We start from the raw sequence: 19,916 nt of genomic DNA, 5'->3' as shown, positions 1-19,916 counted from the left end.
CCCCCTCTCCACGCCCTATTTTCCTCCAAAAAAAATCCGATTAGAACTTTGAGAGAGCCATTTTTTCAAAGTAGTTCAAAGGTCAGATAACAAAAATTCCGGTGTCGACACATCCCCCCAGGGCCCGGGGGCCCGCATTGTAAGCTATGTCCTGGGGTTATACCTGGTTTTCATGGTAAGTAAGCTAATACGAACTTCCGAGAGTGCTCATTTAGATGGCACGTAAGAGTTGTAGTGCTTTTTCTCTGAGTGAAAAAAGATTAAGAAGCAATATGTCTTTCTTATTATCTACGCCTTTGGGCTTATTAGATGAATAAACCCATCCGATAAAAATTTGAGGTGACTATTTTGTTAAAAATAGTTCAACCATCATATATTAAAACTCGAATGTTGACAAAACCCCCCCGGGCCCTGAGGCAGGTGTTGTGAGTTATGCTCTGGAGATATATATGGTTGTTATAGAAAGGATAGTCGTATAAACTTCAGAGAGGGCTCATTTGATTGAAAATAGAAAGTTCTAGTTCACTTTCAAAGAGTCAAAAGAGACCGAAGCTTAATTAGTCCCCACACACCCTTTTCCCCCAAACACATCCGATAAAAATTTTGAGATAGCAATTTTGTTAAAAATAGTTAAAACATCAGATAATAAAAACACCGAGGTTGACACAACCCCATTTTTTCACTTTGATATTGCTACTTTGATACCAGTTTTGGTACTTTGATGAATATTTGATTTTTTTTAAGTTTGATTTTCATATAAGGAATTTTTAAAAACTTGAAATTTTTTGCAATCAAAAACGAACAAAAATCAATAAAAAAAAAACTTTCCGAAAAATAAGTTTTTCAAAGAAAAATTATTTTCTCAAAAACCTATTTTCTATCTGGAAATCAACTACGCTTAACAAAATGGCTATCTCAAAATTTTGTTTTGATGTGTTTGGGGGAATGATGGGCGTGGGGTGGGGTGGGCGGCTAGTTGCCCTCCAATCACTTTTGACCCTTAAGAAGGGCACTAGAACTCTCGATTTCCATTCGAATGAGCCTTCTTTAAGTTTCTACGACGACCCCTTCCATATAAAGTGCCTCTGGAAAAAAAAATAATAATAAAACATTGGAGCCGTATGGCCTTTACTATAGGCAACGCTAAAGCGCTGCCTCTGATACTACCAAGGTAAGTGAAGCATTCCACTTGATCGATCTTTTCGTTACTCAACGTCACCTTTGGCTTTGATAATTTGGTTGAGTTCGAGCTCACTTTTTAATAGTCAAAAGAGATCCGAGGGCATTTAACCCCCCCCCCCCCCATGCCTTCTTTTTCCAAATCCATCTGATGAAAATTTTGAGATAGACATTTTGTAGAAAAATAGTTCAAAGGTCGGATAAGAAAAAATCCAGTGTCAATAAAACCCCCTAGGACCCGGGGGAAGACGTTTTAAGTTATGCCCTAAAGGCAGGTTTGGTTCTTATGGAAGGGATGCTCGTACAAACTTCATAGAGGGCTCATTTGATTGGAAATTGAAAGTTCTAGTTCACTTTTTAAGAGTCAAGAGAGTTAAGGGCAACTAGCCCCCCACACTTTTTTCCCCAAACCCATCCGTTATAAATTTTGAGATATTACAGGAAGGTATAGTATGGTTCTTATGGAAGGTATATACTTCGGGGTATAGATATGAAAGTTCTCGTTCACTTTTTGAAGTCAGAGGGCACTAGCCCCCTCTTCACGCTATTTTCCTCCAAAATCGATAAGAATTTGGACAGCCATTTTTCGAAAGTCGTCAAATATTCCGGTGTCACATCCCGGCGGGGCCCATTGTGAGCTATGTCCTGGAGCCGTAGGGTCTTATGAAAGGATGCTGTAAACTTCAGAGAGGGTTCATTTGAATGGAAATTAAAAATTGTAGTTCATTTTCTCAGAGTGAAAAAAGATCGGAGGGCAATTAGCCCTTCCCGCCCTCCACGCCTTTGGGTGTATCGGATAGATAAACCCATCCGATAAATATATCAGGTGACCATTTTGTTAAAAATGGTTCAACCATCATATATTAAAACTCGAATGTTGACAAAACCCCCCAGGACCCTGAGGCAGGCGTTGTAAGTTATACTCTAGGGATATATATGGTTGTTATAGAAAGGATAGTCGTATAAACTTCAGAGAGGGCTCATTTGATTGAAAATAGAAAGTTCTAGTTCACTTTTAAAGAGTCAAAAGAGGCCGAAGCTTAATTAGTCCCCACACACCCTTTTCCCCCAAACACATCCGATAAAAATTTTGAGATAGCAATTTTGTTAAAAATAGTTAAAACATCAGATAATAAAAACACCGAGGTTGACACAACCCCATTTTTTCACTTTGATATTGCTACTTTGATACCAGTTTTGGTACTTTGATAACAAAATTAACGAACAAAACGAACAAACGAACAAAAATTAATTAAAAAAAACCTTTCCTAAAAATATGTTTTTAAAGAAAAGTAAAGGAATTTTTAAACTTAAGCTAAGCATATACAAATACCTTTTAAAATTAAAAGTAAAAACGACAAGAAATTACTATTAGAGAATAAATGAAACCCAAAACGACCAGAAATTAAATAAACAATCATAGCTAAAACATATAACAAGTAATAATATAAATGAACAAATAGATCTTAAAGCGAGTAATGCCTATATTAAATATGAATATCAAGCCTAAAACGAAAAAAAATATTTTCCTATTGAAGTATAAATGAAAATTAAAACGAACAGAAATTAAATAAAAAATCAATGCAAACAAACATACAATATATATTAATGTAAATTAATATATAAATCTTAAAACGGGTGAAACTTAATTGAATATTCAAATCAAGCTTGAAACGAACAAAAATCACTACAAACAAGAGTTTGGGTATGACCTCCTTCTCTCACTGTGAAAGTCTAAAACCTACTGCGTCATTGGCGCTTTACTGAAAACTGTATGCGCTTTGAACAGTCTTGGAAAGTATAAACAAAATCAAACTAAATACGTGATGTATAATGAAAATAATTGTTGAAAGATCCATCAGTGTAATTGTATTTTTATTTTCAATGCTGTAAGAACTGGAAAAGAAAATATTTGTAATATAATTCGTTTTCAGTTAAGCGCCAATGACACAGTAGGCTTTTGGTTTTTATTTATAGTTAGGAAAGGAGGCAGTATCCAAACACTTGTTTGTATTGGAACTACTTTCGTCTTTAACAAGTTTAAAAAGTGCTAATAAACTAAACTGAATATTTGATGTATGATGATAATAATTACTGAAAGCTCATAAGTTCAAAATGTTACTATAATTTTAATGTTTATTTTCAATATTAAGTACAAAAGAAAATATTTGTCATAAAATTGGTCTTGGCCTTTACTTTTCTTTGAAAACTTATTTTTCGTAAAGTTTTTTTTAAATTAATTATTAGTAAAGACGGCGTGTGCAGTGAAGATGTTAAAATTAGAATAGCCAAGGCTCAGGGTATTTTTTCGGTTGAAAAAAGTTTGGAAGAATGGAAGTGAATTCATCAACAGTCATTTGGAGAAATTGTTTAATTCAGACCTTACATCATTCTGTGCCTCCCGTGACCCGAGGGCATCGACGAGGATTTTTGTTTGTCCCTCAAACAAACAAAAACACCAGCAATAATTTTACTAGCAATTGCAAATCTGTCAGCACAAAATTGCTACTAACGATGGTTGGTGAAATTCTCTAGCTATTCCAATCGTTATTGGTGAAAGTTACTGATGGACGTTGAGCTCAAAAATTAAAAAAATAAAGTCAGCAAACTTTTTCATTTAGGAAATGTTGAAGTATTTACACTTGGTATTTCTGTTTGTTTCAAGTACTACTTGCTTTAAGTTTGAAACTGACTCTTTTCTTTTGAAAAAACACAAACATATTATTTCATTACTTTTTTTCTTTCAACATCAGAAAAGAAAGAGAAATTGTGAGCAGTCAGTATAAAAGCTTCAAAAATAGAAATAAGAACAAATGAATTCTTAAATAGGAGATCTTGAAAGGTTTACTAGGAAAAAGCAGAGATGAAAAAGTATTCTATCACCACTAACTTTATAATAAACTTGATTTCCAAACTATTAAAGTTTTAAACCTATTGCATAGCTACACAGAAGGTAGGATATAATTATGAAAGAATTGACCCCACCCCTAAAATAAATGGCTTTGAATTCCAATCCTTCAGTGTTTTCAACCCCCTGACCACCCCTTCCTTCAGACAAATTACCTGGTCGTCTTTTAAGAGTAGCTTAGAACATGACTGCACCTCAGTTGTTGCATCTTAAGCTAAAACAAAACCAAAACTAACCAGGAAAGATCTGTATTGCATTTGGGTTGCAGTTTGTCTTGAGCACTATTTCATTCTTAGCATCCTCCAGTCCATATTGGCCTCGGGCAAACAAACTCACCCGACCACCTTCTTTAATAACTTCAGTTGCAATTGCTTTCCCAATGCCACCAGAGCCACCAGTAACCTGCGAGGATTAATTTTGTGAGCATTAGTTTAGGATTTCCAAGGCACTTTAGGATGCTATAAAACCCCTGTTTCAGTAGTATAGGTAGTAAAGCAATAGCTGCAGACAGGGAAGCAAAACTCTCCGTCCCCATGTGATCCAAGGGCTCCCCACCCTTCCATGGAAAATTGAAAAATGGTGTCATAAAAATACACTTTTTTGAATATTATTTGCCATTTCCAATATGGGCTGCTACACAAACCCTTTTACAATAGTATATCCTGTATGGCTAAGCATGCACAAGAGGGTTGGAATTCCTCCGAAGATTCGTACTAGGAGACCCATCTCCTCCTGAAAAAACTGTGGCCTGAATTGCACTTTCTTTGGATTGTTGGCAAACTCTAAAAATACCTTCTCACTTCCCTATAAGGGTCAGACTGTGTACACCTATGATTTAAAGCTGTGTTCCTTCCTCTGTGTGAATTTACAGCCAGAGCCAACACATTAGACACTTTCTCACTTTTCTTTTTACTTTCAAATCCAGGCCTGTCAATTTCCCCCCTCCCCAGCCACACACTCAAACGCCGGTATGGACTTTACAGTCCATACCGGCGGTACAGAGGAATCAACAAATTTGATTTATTTATTATTTTGTTACCTTGTCTAAATTTCAAACTTCCAAACAATAATTCCATTTTCGTTGCTAGTGTCACATGATGGTTATCAACCTGTGGACAAGTAGGCAACAGTTATTTTTTCTTTTAGGTATGCCTATTGATTCCCACCCAGTTTTTTATTAAGAAAATCGGTAAATTTGAAACCCTGTTGGACAGGAACAAAAATCAAGGGTTTGTACAAAAAGGCATCTCCAGCAGTTATAAAGATTAAAACGAAGCAAATTTCTAAATAATGAGACGTATTCAATAACTAATATACCCATATCAAGGCATCTGTTCTGATGGGGTCCAAACAAAGAAACTTTGGAGTGATAACAAGTACATTTGTGTACTAAATGTGTGTTTTTACTATTCTGGAAGGGGGGTAAATAAAAAAAAGGTAAATAATACGGCATTGGACTTTACAGTCCATACCGGCGGTGCTGATCCCCGTTTCTCGGCCCTTCAGCCAGGAAGTGCAACGGGGGGTTGGGGGCCAACCACCCTTTACTTTCGCACATCCTTCCTGTTTACCTTCCCGAGATTTCTCTAGGTACCCATTTAGAGCTGAGTCGACTCTGGGTGGGCTTACAGAGTCACGCCATTGACACCCGTCCCAAACCAAATAATTGGATACACTAGGATTCGAACCCTCACCCTCCCAGACAAAAAATCCTAAACCCACCGCACCAATCTGGAAGGGGGTGGGTCTCTATAATCCAAGTAGCCATGGTAGGGAAAGTCCTGATTAGTAGAACCACGGTAGGATTAATTGGACTAGGAGCGGTCAGATTAGAGCAGTTAGGGTAGCAAAAGTCAAGGTAGGAATAATCAGTGAAAGAACAGTAACTCAAGAAAAGTTGTTGTAGGATATAGCTGAAGTAGGAGTAATAGTGTTAGGAGCGAGCAGAAGCAACAGAGTTAGGAGTTACTGTTGTAGAAATACCAATATTTATTATCAAGATGGGAGGAGGTATGACAGTATAAGTTGAGTTGGATACTTTCTGCAACACTAAAATATTATATTTATAAGTTAGATGTCTTATATTTATAAGTTAGATGCCTTCTATTCCGCAAATTTCGTAGTATAACTTATATCATCAATACAATTAGATTTTAGTAGTTCAATCATAAGAACTCCACCCTACATAATCTTTGAATCAACGAGAGTCACAAGGGATGGGACGTGTCTATAGGTCTATATACAACATTTAAAAGAGGGGTGGGAGGGGTATTAAAGTCCATGGCACCAGTTAGGGTTTCCGTCTATATAGAAACAATGTATAAGCTTTAAATTAGGCAAAAAGTACAAAATACTTAAAGACAAGACCTGGCAGGTTTTTTTTTGTAGATTTTCCAATTCTGATTCTTCAAGACATTGCTACCCCATAAAAAATACCCAACTACAGCTCCAAGACAAACACATAGATGTAATGTGGCAGGGCCAGTTTAGTTATGGATTAGTTTTTTTTGTAAATTTAAAAAGAGGATTTCATAGAAAAATAAAGAGCAATATTAACCAGTCCCAAATTTTATGAAACCCTAAAACAAATCCATGGGATGGGGAGGAGGGGTCTGAAATGCCAAATAAATATTTTTAGTCATCACCAAAAGTAGAACTGTCAGAATTGTCATTTCTTTTTCAGTCGTTGGATAAAGTATCATTATTTGTCTTTTTATGGCATTGCAAAAAGTGTCATTGTCTATATTGAATTTCTTTTTAGTCAGTTCAGAAAGTGTGCTAGTTATTTTTGTCATTGGACAGACATCATTATTCCTCCGTCATTGTAAAAAGCGTTACCTTTTATTTAAATCACAGAAAGTAATGCTGTTTTTTATGTCATTGTAAAAGCACCATTGTTTTTGTTTTTTTCTGTTATTGGACAAAATATCTTTTTTCTTATCAAAGACCAAAAGCCCAATACAGGATACTTACAGTCCACTGGCTTGAACAACAAGAAAAATTCCGTTTTTTGCGTGGGTAGCTCTGCTGTATCCTCCTTTTTTTCGTTTTCCCCTCTGCTGCTAGTAGGGCAGTGGAACATCATAGAGAGTTCAAGGGTTCAATTCGGAATAAATTGATATATCTAGTACCTTTTGTAGTTAACAAAACCGTTTCTTTGACAAAAAGCTGAATCTTCGTATACAAGATGATGAACGACGTCATAATCTTAGGTCACAACCATAAATGACGTTATAATAAAACTGTATGGTGACGTCAGTTACAATGGCGTTACTATTATAAAAGGCTGGCAGGTCAAGCCAGTGATGACAGCTACCAAGAAGAGGATAATAGATCTGCGAGGTTGCATCAAATATACTTTAAAGGGTCTAATGGAAAACAGCGATGACAAAATAGTTTGTTCTTTACTAGTTCCTGCTAAGAAAAATCCGAAGGCTTTTTCTGTGTTTAATATAAAGGAAACAATCACTTTTCAATCATGATAACGATTGAAGTGCCTTTATAGAACATAAAGCAATATAAATAAATTAGTCATGCCTTTTTCCCTTGTTGTCACATTTTCATGGAAATCCAAACTATCTACTGCTAACATATGTTGTAACAGTTCAACCCGAGATCACAGAGGTATCTTCACTCTTACTAAAAACTACCCATAGGTTGGTTCTGTATTATCTGTAAACGGTGGCTTGTTTTCTTTTAACAATTCTTCTTTTAAAATTGCAAATTAATCATCCTTTAAGACAAATAAAAGACGAAATTGGCCGAAAAAAATTAAGAGTGCCTTCTTGGAAAAATAAAGCAATAAAGATAAATCAGTCATATCTTTTACCATATTTCAAACAGTACTGTACGAAAAGTGTGGTTCAATGCCGCTTTCTAGGGCTATAATGAAATAAAAGTTGAGATGGCTAGGGCACGTTCTGCGGATGAAGAATGACAGATTACCGAAGATTATCCTTTTCGGCCAACCGTCTAGGGATAAATGGAATGCAGTTCGTCCACGGTTGGGGTGGGAGGAAGTCATAAAGAGAGATTTAAGAGAAATGGGAACTTCCTGGGAGGTGTAAAGAGGAGGCTTTGAATTGATTGGGATGGTGGAGTGTGCGTAGCTATGTTGGCCTTAGGCGGCTTGGTGCTGCGGTGAGATGTTAGTAGTAGTAGACATATCTTTTTCCCTTGATGTCATATTTCCTAATATAGCCAAACTATCTACTGCTCACAAAGCTTATAATATTATAATTCGAGACTAAAAGTCATAAGTCAGCATCAAATTATTGAATTTGTAACGTAGTTGTTTTTTTTTGTTTTTTTTTTGTAGCACATTAGACCCTTTAAAAGTGACATATCATAGGTTGCGCAATAGCGCTGCCTAAGTAAAGAGAGAAGTAGGCACATTGTATAATTTATTTTTTACCAAGGCACTTGTGCGGAAGGAGTTTCGTAGAAACTTCGGAAGGGGCCCATTCGATTGGAAATTAAAAAATTCTAGTGCCCTTTTTATGAGTCAAATCAAAACATTACGTAAACTCTTATTGATAAAAAATATCGTCCATTGTGGAAAACCAGGTAGTGACCAAAATTGGCCAAGGATTGTCCAAAGCCTCCAATCAACTGGAAGTCACAGGGACTTGCTGTCTGGTTCTAAACCAGCTTAAGCACTTTGTGTAGAGTTGAGATGTATTAGTCCCAGACCTGCACCAGTGGGGCCCTGTTGTGTTGACATTTTGACTGATGAATTCAGACGTCTGGAACTTGATTTGTTAGAAGTTTCAGATTCTCATCTCCCAGGGTTAAGTAACATGAATTTAGGTCATATTGCTTAGGCTAGGAAGGAATTAATATTACAACTCTAGTTATTCATTTTGCGACTAAAGCGTGCTATGTATCAATCAGTCACTGTAGTATATTATATATGAGAATCCCACTTGCATCATTCATAGTCTTAGGATTTGCACTTGGTTTGCCTCCTAAGACAATTATACAGCCTTACTTGATGGGAATATTGACTTTAAAATACATATTTCCGATTTGTTGACTAAAGGAATCAAATATCGGAATTTGTTTTGCATTAGCTATAGTTTTTGGATCTGCACTTGGTTCACCCCCAGAGAGAGTTGATTTATTGACCAGAGCATGAATGTTTCTGTTTTCTATTCTCCATAAACCAAGCTTTCCTAATTTTTTTTTCACTGCTCCAATTATTCCAAATTGGTTACTACAGTGAATAACAATGACAATGACAATTGAACATATCTTTTCAAATTGGTTATTTCCATTAGCGGAAACTATGATGAACAAGGTTGTAATAGTAGTAACAATCAAACACAGAGTTGGATAGGCTTCCATTTTTGAGTAGGGGCTAGGCATGATTGTGTTGATTCTCTACAAGGCTCCTTTGATGGCTGGACCGAGGGTAAATGTGAATCAGGAGATTGAATCTGAGAAAGCTGAATTGAGTTTGGCTGGAAGACAGTACTAAAATTACCTGTTGGCTGCATAAACTTAGCAGCCTAGAAGATTCCTGTAGATTTGGTAATTTAATAAAAGACTAAAGCTACTATGTGTCTATGCCGTGGCTGATATAATTGGAAAAATCCCTTGCATCGATTCTTACCTGTTTAAGAGTATCTAAGGTAAATTGTATCAGTCCTAGTCAGATGATGATTATTGGTCGTTTTTATAAGCCAGAGAAACTTGTAAATCTTAATTTTATTGCACGAATCTCTTAGGTCTATGTTGAAAGTCAAGGATTGGTTGAATCAGAGATTCTGAGCGTTAGAATCATAAATTTCCACTTATGACGATTGTAAACATTTCAACCTTAACAAATCTACGGGCAATACACGCGACATATTGCTCTGCAAATTATAGCTTGTCATGGGAATAAACAAAGCATTGTTTTAAGTTTATTTCTGCATATAACATACTATTAATTGAATCTCAGAAATCGCAAAAAAATTAAAGTAAAAATATCTCTCGGAAGCTGAATAGTATTGAATAGCCACCATGTATTCATGTTCTCCATCAAAAAGAAAGTTCTGGCACATTCACCGTTCGCTTTTAACTAACCATAGGTATGAGATATGACATATTGTGTTAAAATGTCTGGTAATGAAGCTAAAAAAATGTCACTAAAAAAAGTACTATTGAACTGCGTTGGAAAAATGAAAAGGTGCGTGGATCTAATGTGATTAAACTACTAGGGAACGAAACTCATGTCAAAGCCAAAGGAGCACATAAAAAGAAAGTATCGGAAAAATCAGAAGCAATATTAGCTAACAGAAAACGGCACATCTTAAAAATATGAGGGAAAAAAGAAAAAATGCGACAGAGGAACAAAGGATCGCCCGCTTGGCTAAATCGAGCGAAGCTTATAAAAAGAGACTTGAATAAGAGACTGAAGAAGACCGGCGGAAAAGACTTGATAGACAAGCAGAACGTAGAAAACATCTTAGGCTCATTATCAAAGGCTCGTTATTGTAACCGATCAAAGGAATAGACAAAAAGATTCAGAAGTAAGTAAGACATAACTGTCCTTGTAAAATTTCGGATGAAATTTCAAATTTTATTTATTTACCTTGTAACACAAACATAACTTTATTTCGGACATGGTTCCATTCGTTTGAGGATAAGACTCTCAGGGATTAGGGGATTCATTTCTAAACTTTGATGAGTGGAAATAATAATTTATACGTAAGCCCTGGCATAACAAGGAGAAGTGGAGCAATGCAAACAAATAGAACCTTTCGCTCCTGTACCAACAAGACAAACACAACAGGTATGTGCAATACGATTCAGAGCGAAATGTCCCGGAAATCCCCTCTCCCCGGTGGGAAGTTGCTTCCGCGGAAAATTCCCCCATGGAGAAATTCTCGTGCAGAAAATTCTCCCATGGAGAAATTCTCGTACAGAAAATTCTCCCATGGAGAATTCATCCAGCGGAAAAATTCCCCACACAGTTCCCCCAGAACATCTTCAAAAGCAAAAAGAAAATAAGACAAATAAAAATAATTTCGTATAGGAATTCTACCACATCCCCCCAGTGTAAAAATTTCCCCGGAAAGTTCACCTCCGAAAAATTCTCCCCATGAAAAGAAATAAGTAGTACTCGTCGCAATACTTTAAACGACAAATCCCTATTCAAAGCCTGCAACTCCTTTTTCTTGGTCACTTTACACGACAAGGGATAGGAAATACCTCACGACATCGCATTGGGGCATAGGAGACACCTCACGACATAGTATGGGAAGATATGGAGCATACTGCGACAATAAATAGGGGGAATATGACAACATTGCAAAGGGGCATGGGAGATACCTCACGACATTGTATTGGGGTGTAGGAGACACCTCACGACATTGCATTGGGGCATGGGAAACACCTCATGACATTGCATTGGGACATAGGAGCCACCTCACGGCATAGTATGGGAAGATATAGGGCGTCCTGCGACAAGGGATATGGGGCATACTGCAAAATTGCATGGGACCCCTCTCACGACATAGTGTGGACTATTTCAAAGACAAGGGATAGGGCCTTTCTCATCGCATTTTGGGGTGTTCTTTAGCTTTCCCGGTATAGTGTAGCCTTTTCTATCGCATTTTTTTGCTAAGCGTCATTTTTCATTTATCTATGTGGCATAGTGCGACATTGTGATATTTTCTCAAACCCTTTGTCATGTAAACATGTGTTCCTGAGAGGCAATCCTTTTAACCTTGTTTTATGCCCTCCCTCTCTCCCCGCTGGACAGGCAATATCTATCTGGGAGACACATCGCCCACAAACAAAATAGTATGCCATAATATCTTTTTCAGTCCATTGTGACACCATTATTTTCCAAAATAACGGACTTACCATTATTCACAGAGGGAAAAACATTTTAAAAATATCATTTTTGTAGTTTTTATACCTCGCTCACAACAGAAAATACAAAATTAGGTCGAATTCAAAAATGTTCCAGTGACACTCTCATAGAATTAGAAACGTCTGGAAAAATATAAGAACAGGTTGAACAGCGGGCCAACCTATTTACAAGATTTGCTTCTGAACGAAACAGTGCTTGGAAAGAAGGCGGCATTGCATTATAGAATAAACAGGATATGTCTGCAACCTTCTTTAGCACATGTCGTAACCAATCAAATTTGATAGTTCAACATTTAGTGTTTCTCCAAAGTTGTTTTCTGATACACAAGCATTTCAAGATACACTTCAAAACCAAACAGTACATGGAAACAAGGCGATTTCTTTTAAAGTTTATTTTTTACATAATTATTTTCCTATATTTCAAAGATTTTTTTTTCGTATTATTGTTATTGTCTCAGTTTAAAGGGTGTGTCTTTTTATGCCATTTCAGGGTTTTTACCTTTCGGAAGATTTCCTATGAAGACCCACTGTCTTTTGGTAGGTAGTTCCTGGGGGAGTCCACCATTTTATATCATTCTCAGCTTTTTTTATATTCCTTATATTTTTTCGAGAGCTTTATATTTTATCGCGGGATATACGAACATCTGGCCAGAGATTCTAGGGAGAGGGGCGGGCTTCGGTACACCTTAAACGAGAATCAAGCATGATATGTTTATTTTCAACTTTTTTTTTATTCCTTATTGTTATTTTTTTCAAGAGCTGTATATTTTATCGAGGGATATACGGACATCTTTGCGGAGGTCCCAACCTTTGCCGAGTGCTTTGAGGGGAGGGCCTCCCCTACTCCTTTCACCTTTGAGGAGGCCCCTCGGGTGCTTCTAGGGAGCACTCTGACTGACAGCATACTAGGCGTTTAGACTATAGAAATGGGGGCCGGGCATCAGTACACCTTTGGGGAGATCCCAGCATTATATGTTTATTTTAACCTTTGTTTTCCTTATTATTTTTCTTTCAAGAGCCTTATGTTTTATCACGGGATATACGAACATCTTCACGGAGAATCTAACTTTTGCCAGATGCTTTGAAGGGAGCTCTTCGGGAGGGCATCCAGCACCTTCCGCCTCCGTGGAGTTCCCTCGGGCGCATCGAGAGAGCACTCTGAGTAAGAACATACTAGGCGTTTAGGGTATAGAAATGGGGGGGGGGCAATACCCTTGGAGTGGGGTTGTCTCACATTTTGGGAGTTTGTCTTAGGACATTAACCCTTCTAGTGTTTGAGAGTTTGACCGAATTTTCAACTTTCTTGAATATAAAGCTTTTTTCTATTCTTTTATTATTTTTGGATTGATCAAACTCAGATTTTGGGAGCTAGTATTAGAACACTAACCCTTTCTAGTGCTTGAGCATTTGACCGTATTTTCACTTTGTTTTAATATAAAGCTTTTCTGACTTTTGTTATTATTTGGATTGATCAAACTCACATTTTGGGAGTTTGTCTAACAGAAGTAATCCTTTCTAGAGTTTGACCGGGTTTTAATTTTTTTTGAATATCAAGCCTTTCCCCGATTTTTTATTATTTTTGGATTGATCAAACTCAGATTGGAGAAGCTATGGAGAGGGGTTTTTTCGAGTCTCTCACTGTCACTCAATTTCAGAAAACTTCTAAGTTCGGCTTTCTTTGAATTAGGACCTTTTGCTTTATATTTTGAGGAATCTATGCGATTTTTTTTTACTGTATTTTAAGATTTGTTTCACATTTTATTTTCTCAGGTTTATGCATATATCACACAGGGTATTTCACAGGACTATTCGAACCTCCTTCCGTTTCACTCAATTTCAGAAGGCTTTTAAGTTCAGCTTTCTTTGAATCAGGACTTTTTGATTTATATTTTGAGGGTTTTAAAAGGTGTTTTTCTGTATTTTAAGATTTGTTTCATAATTTTTATTATTGTCTCGGGTTTATAAATATCCCACAAATTGACAAGACACAGTGACAAGAAATCTATAAAAAGCGCCTACTATATCGACACTAGCGCCTCAAATCCCCTAGCGACCGTGTTTTCTAGTATATGTTGAAGATCCCGAGCTATTCATGTCGAGAAATCCCTGCTTTTATCCTTACCCTAGGTTCATCGAAGGTGTAAGACAAAATTAATACGTAAGAACAAATTTGTTGTAAGATTACGGTACAAAACTTATCAAGCATATCAATAATGAGATTTGTCATAAAATGACATATAGGAGCTCTTTCAGAACGATTTTCGATTTTTAAAATCTCTTCCATAGAATAATCCATTATGTCCTCTCTTGAAAGGACACCTTTACTCTTCTCTTAGTTCGTATTCATCACAATAGTCATCCTTACATTTGCCTTATACACATTTTTCTTTGATGCATCATCACTGTTTTTTCTAGTATATTTTGAGATACATCTGTAGAGAAATCTCTCTTTTCTTTGTGTCTATTGTTGATGTTTCTGTTCCTTTTCTGACATAATGAACCTCTTTTTGTGTGACTTTCCTTGTGCCTTGAATAAATTTCTCTTCATATCAACCAGGATTCTTCTCCTCATTTCTTCCAGATTTTTCTCGTCTATTCTAGAGTCTATGATATCTAAATTTGTTTTATTGGACTAATAATAATTGCTGAGATCACGATAATACCCTTTACATATAGAACAGTCGCAATAAAAAGATATTTCTAACTCAATATATTATTTCTAACCCCATATTAATGCACAGTAGACTTTTTTCAAACTGAATCGAAATTTGTCTGGTGTTACGTAGAAAATCCCCAAGGAAGGGCCTAGTATATCGACATTAGCGCCAGAAATTCCCTAGGAGTGGGATTGTGAACTAAAATTCCTGGCAGGGATGCCTATACTATCTGGGGGAAAAACACGAGAAGGGTCGGAGGATTTGCCCCCTAACCACGTATTGCAATCCTGGTCAAAGGCATTGAATGAGGAGATCGGTACCTGCGCAACACAGACCAATGGTCAGCATGCAAAAATGTTTTTTTTATACATACATTAGCAATATGAATCCCTAGCTACACAAGCTTCGACGTCTTTTAAAAGTTCTTTTAAGCCCCGTCAATATGGGAAAGAGGCCCTAGATGTTTCGAATATTTGACCAATTCTCTATTTGTCTTGACTACGGCATAGTCGGAAGGTGCCGGATTAAGCTGATCTAACCCTTAGAACATCATAGAGAGATGTCGTAAAATGGCATATTAGAGCTCGGTGTAGGAGTGTAAACAAACTTGGAAACTGCTGAAAGACCTGTAAAAGAAAAAAAATATTGAACATTAATATTACAAATTATTTTGATAGATATAGCTCGGCGTAGGAGTGTAAGCAAAAGTGAAAACTGGTTAAAGATCTGTAAAAGAACTTGCACTGAAATGAAATTCTGAAGCCTTTTGAAAAGGTATTGCTTGGATTGGGAATATGCCTAAACCCGACAAAATAATATTAATATGAAACAAATCTTAAAATACAGAAAAAAATTTGTTTAAAACCATCAAAATATAAAGCAAAAAGCCTAATTCAAAGAAAGTTGAACTTAAAAGCATTCCTAAATGGAGTGACAGAAAAGGGCTCTAAAAAAAAACAACCGTGAAATACCATGTGTGGGATATGCATAAACCCGAGGAAATAATAATAAAAAAAATATGAACAAATCTTAAAACACAGAAAAACATCGGTTAAAACCCTCAACATGTAAATCAAAAAGTCCTTATTCAAAAAAAGCTGAAATTAAAAGCCTTCTGAAACTGAGTGAAACGGAAGGAGGTTCGAAAAGCCCTGTGAAATACCCTGTGTGATATATGTATAAACCTGAAAAAATGATGAAAATATGAAGCAAATCTTAAAATGCGGTAGAAAATAAAATCAGATAAAACCCTCAAAATATAAAGCAAAAGGGCCTAATTCAAAGAAAGCCGAACTTAAAAGTCTTCTGAACTTGAGTGACAGTGAAGGTCTCGAAGAAAAAACCTGTCCATAGCCATGTGGGTAGTTTGGTGTTATAGGAGTGTATGCAAGTGTGAAAAGTATGGCTTAGGAGTGAAATAAAGAAAAAAAACTCGTTTGAAATTAGTAAATGAAGCCTTGTGGGTAATTTGGTGTTATATGCGTACACAAAAGTGTGGAAAGTATGGTTTAGGAGCGAAATAAAGAAAAAACTCATTTGAAATTAATAAAATGAAGGATTGTGGGTGGTTTGGTGTTATAGGAGTGAACGCAAGTGTGAAAAGTATGGTTTAGAACCAAAATAAAGAAAAAATTTCGTTTGAAATTAGTAAAATGAAGTCTTGTGAGTAGTTTCGTGTTACAGGAGTACAAGCAAGCGTGAAAAGTATGGTTTAGGAGCGAAATAAAGAAAAAAAAACTTGTTTGAACTTAACAAAATGAAGCCTTGTGGGTAGTTTGGTGTTATAAAAGTTGTTCGTAAAGTCGAAAAAAGTAAGATTGAAAGTGAAAAATAAGATAAAAGGTGTGTAGGTCTATTCAAATGTAAAAACCAGGTTCACAAAAAGCTTTTGTTAAAGATAAAAGAACTTGTTATGAAGTAAAATATAAATATTGCCTAAATAGTTTAGTTCCCAATTGTGTTTTGAAATACTGTAGATCTGTTTGTTCCGAATGACTTAGCTTTAAATCGGGCCATGTTAAAGCTCTTGAAAAAAAAAATAGGAATAAAAAAGGTGAAAATATATAATGAAGGTGAAACATATAATGCTGGGATCTCCCCCAAGGTGTACCAAAGCCCAGCCCCCCTAGGATGTCTGGCAAGATGTTCGTACATTCCACGATAAAATATAAAGCTATTGAACAAAGTCAAGGAATATAAAAAAAGCTAAGAATGATATAAAATGGTGGGCTCCCCCAGGAACTACTTACCAAAACACAGTGGTTCTTCATAAGAAATCCTCAGAAAAGTAAAAGCCCCTGAAATTGGATAATAAGCCAAACCCCTTTAAACTGAGAAAATAACAATAATATGAAAAAATCTTTGAAACATAGGGAAATAATCATTTCAAAAATAAACTTTAAAAGAAACTGCCTTGTTTCCAAGTACTGTTTGGTTTCGAAGTATATACTGAAATGCTTGCGCTTCAAACTTGTTGGTAGGCCTGTGCTTCTGCCTGTTCTTATATTTTTGCAAATTTTTCTAATTCTATGAGAGGGTTGCTGGAACATTTTTGAATTTGACCTAGTTTTGTATTTTCTGTTGTGAGTGAGGTATAAAAACTATAAAATGATGATATTCTTAAAATGTTTTTCCCTCTGTGAATAATGGTAAGTCCTTTATTTTGGAAAATAATGGTGTTATAATGGGTTGAAAAAGATACTATGGTATGCTATTTTGTTTTTTGGCGGTGTGTCTCCCAAGTAGAAATTCCCTGTCAAGCGGGGAGAGGTGGGGGGCATAAAACCAGGTTAAAAGGATTGCCTCTAAGGAACACGTATGTTTACATGACAAAGGGTTTGAGAAAATATCACAATGTCACATTATGCCACATGGATATATGAAAAATAACGCTTAGCAAAAAAATGCAATAGAAAAAGGTACACTAGACCGGAAAAGCTTTAGAACCCCCCAAAATACAATGAGAAAGGCCCTACCCTTTGTCTTAGAAATAGTCTAGACAATGTCGTGAGAAAGGTCCCATACAATGTTGCAGTATACCCCACACCCCTTGTCACAGTATTCTTCATATCTTCTCATACTATTTCGTGAGGTGTCTCCTATACCCAAGTAGCCTACAGTATCGCAAGGTGTCTCCTATACCCTAATGCAATGTTGTGAGGTGTCTCCCACTCCCCAATGCAATGTCGTGAGGTGTCTTTTATCCCTTGTCGTGTAAAGTGACCAAGCAAAAAGGAATTGCAGGCTCTGAATACGGCTTGATTGTATAAAGCATTGTGACGAGTTTTACTGAAATACACCCCCAACAGAAAATTACCCCCTCTGAAAACTGCATGTATGCTTCCCTACAACAAATACTATATATAAACAATGGGTAAATTGCATAGATTATAGACATTTCCCCAGGGACTGTGGGGGGTCATGTTACCCCAAAGGTATAGTTATTAAATCTTTAAACTATGCTGAACAAAACGGCTATCTCAAAATTTTGACTGGATGACTTTAGGGAAAAGAACCATTATCAAAAAATTATCCTCGTTTGGTTTCTTGATGATTTTTGTTCTTCGTTTTGTTCGTTTTTTTTTTTTTTTAGAATCTCTTTTTTTGTGTGTGTGTTTATTGAAGTCGCTTAAATACACGGTACTGGCTACTCATTACATTCGACAAGGAAAAACTAAGAAAAAAAAATCATCAAGAAACCAAACGAGGGTAATTTTTAGCCAATTTAGTTAAGATAATGTTTCAAATCGAAGATTTTGACGTGAGATCTAAACCTAAGTGTAAATCAGTGGTTCCCAATCGATTTCGGGCCGTGCCCCACCAAGAAATTTCTAAAATCCTGATGCATTGAAACCCAGTTTCTGGATAAAAGTGCCTTCAGACCACGTACCTAAGTGTAAATCACTGGTTCCCAACAGATTTCGGGCCATGCCCTACCAAAACATTTCTAAAATCCTGATGCATTGAAACCCAGTTTCTGGATAAAAGTGCCTTCAGACCACATACTTAAGTGTAGATCAGTAGTTCACAACCGATTTCAGGCCATGCCTCACCTAGGTATTTCTAAAATCCTGATGCATTGAAAAAGATTTTCTGGATAAAAGTTCAGACCACGTACCTGACTGTAGATCAGTGTTTCCCAACCGATTTTTGGCCATGCCCCACCAAGACATTTCTAAAATCCTGATGCATTGAAACCCAGTTTCTGGATAAAAGTGCCTTCAGACCACGTACCCAGGTGTAAATCAGAGGTTCCCAACCGATTTTGGGCCATGCCCCACCAAGAAATGTCTAAAATCCTGATGCATTGAAACCCAGTTTCTGGATAAAAGTGCCTTCAGACCACGTATTTAAGTGTAGGTCTGTGGTTCCCAACAGATATCGGGCCATGCTCCACCAAGAAATTTCTAAAATCGTGATGCATTGAAACCCATTTTCAGAATAAAAGTGCCTTCAGACCACGTACCTAAGTGTAGATCTGTGGTTCCCAACTGATTTCGGGCCATGCCCTACCAAGACATTTCTAAAATCCTAAAGCATTGAAATCCAGTTTCAGGATAGAAGTGCCTTCAGACCACGTACCTAAGTGTAGATCTGTGGTTCCCAACAAATTTGGGGCCATGCCCCACCAAGACATTTCTAAAATCCTGATGCATTAAAACCCAGTTTCTGGATAAAAGTGCCTTCAGACCACGTACCCAAGTGTAAATCAGTGGTTCCCAACCGATTTCGGGCCATGCTCCACGAAGACATTTCTTAAATCCTGATAGATTGAAACCCAGTTTCTGGATAAAAGTGCCTTCAGACCACATACTTAAGTGTAGATCAGTAGTTCCCAACCGATTTCACACCATGCCTCACCTAGGCATTTCTAAAATGCTGACAAATTGAAACCCAGTTTTTGGATAAAAGTGCCTTCAGACCACGTACCTAAGTGTAGATCTGTGGTTCCAAACCGATTTCGGGCCATGCCCCACCAAGACATTTCTAAAATTCTGGTGCGTTGAAACTCAGTTTCTGGATAAAAGTGCCTTCAGACCACGTACCTAAGGGTAAATCACTGGTTCCCAACCAATTTCGGGCCATGCACCACCAAGACATTTCTAAAATCCTGATGCATTGAAACCCAGTTTCTGGATAAAAGTGCCTTCAGACCACGTACCCAAGTGTAAATCAGTGGTTCCCAGCCGATTTCGGGCCATGCTCCACGAAGACATTTCTTAAATCCTGATGGATTGAAACCCAGTTTCTGGATAAAAGTGCCTTCAGACCACATACTTAAAGTGTAGATCAGTAGTTCACAACCGATT

The 19,916-nt window shown here is 36.8% G+C and overlaps 1 protein-coding gene across 3 annotated transcripts in view; it reads right to left on the bottom strand.

Moving 5' to 3' along the window:
• The window catches only part of Kdsr (3-ketodihydrosphingosine reductase), a 49,530-nt gene that overhangs the window by 15,564 nt on the left and 14,050 nt on the right, over window positions 1-19,916 (bottom strand). For all 3 annotated transcript variants that reach the window (XM_089090221.1, XM_089090222.1, XM_089090223.1), the window contains exon 2: window positions 4,324-4,489. In XM_089090221.1, the coding sequence (XP_088946347.1) occupies window positions 4,324-4,489 (166 nt within the window). The remainder of the gene's footprint in view (window positions 1-4,323; window positions 4,490-19,916) is intronic.

Source organism: Artemia sp. Qi Xiang Cuo, chromosome 6, assembly GCF_049724085.1.
Source record: "Artemia sp. Qi Xiang Cuo chromosome 6, ASM4972408v1, whole genome shotgun sequence".
In the NCBI taxonomy this organism is placed as follows: domain Eukaryota; kingdom Metazoa; phylum Arthropoda; class Branchiopoda; order Anostraca; family Artemiidae; genus Artemia; species Artemia sp. Qi Xiang Cuo.
This window is presented reverse-complemented; position numbering and strand designations above follow the sequence as displayed.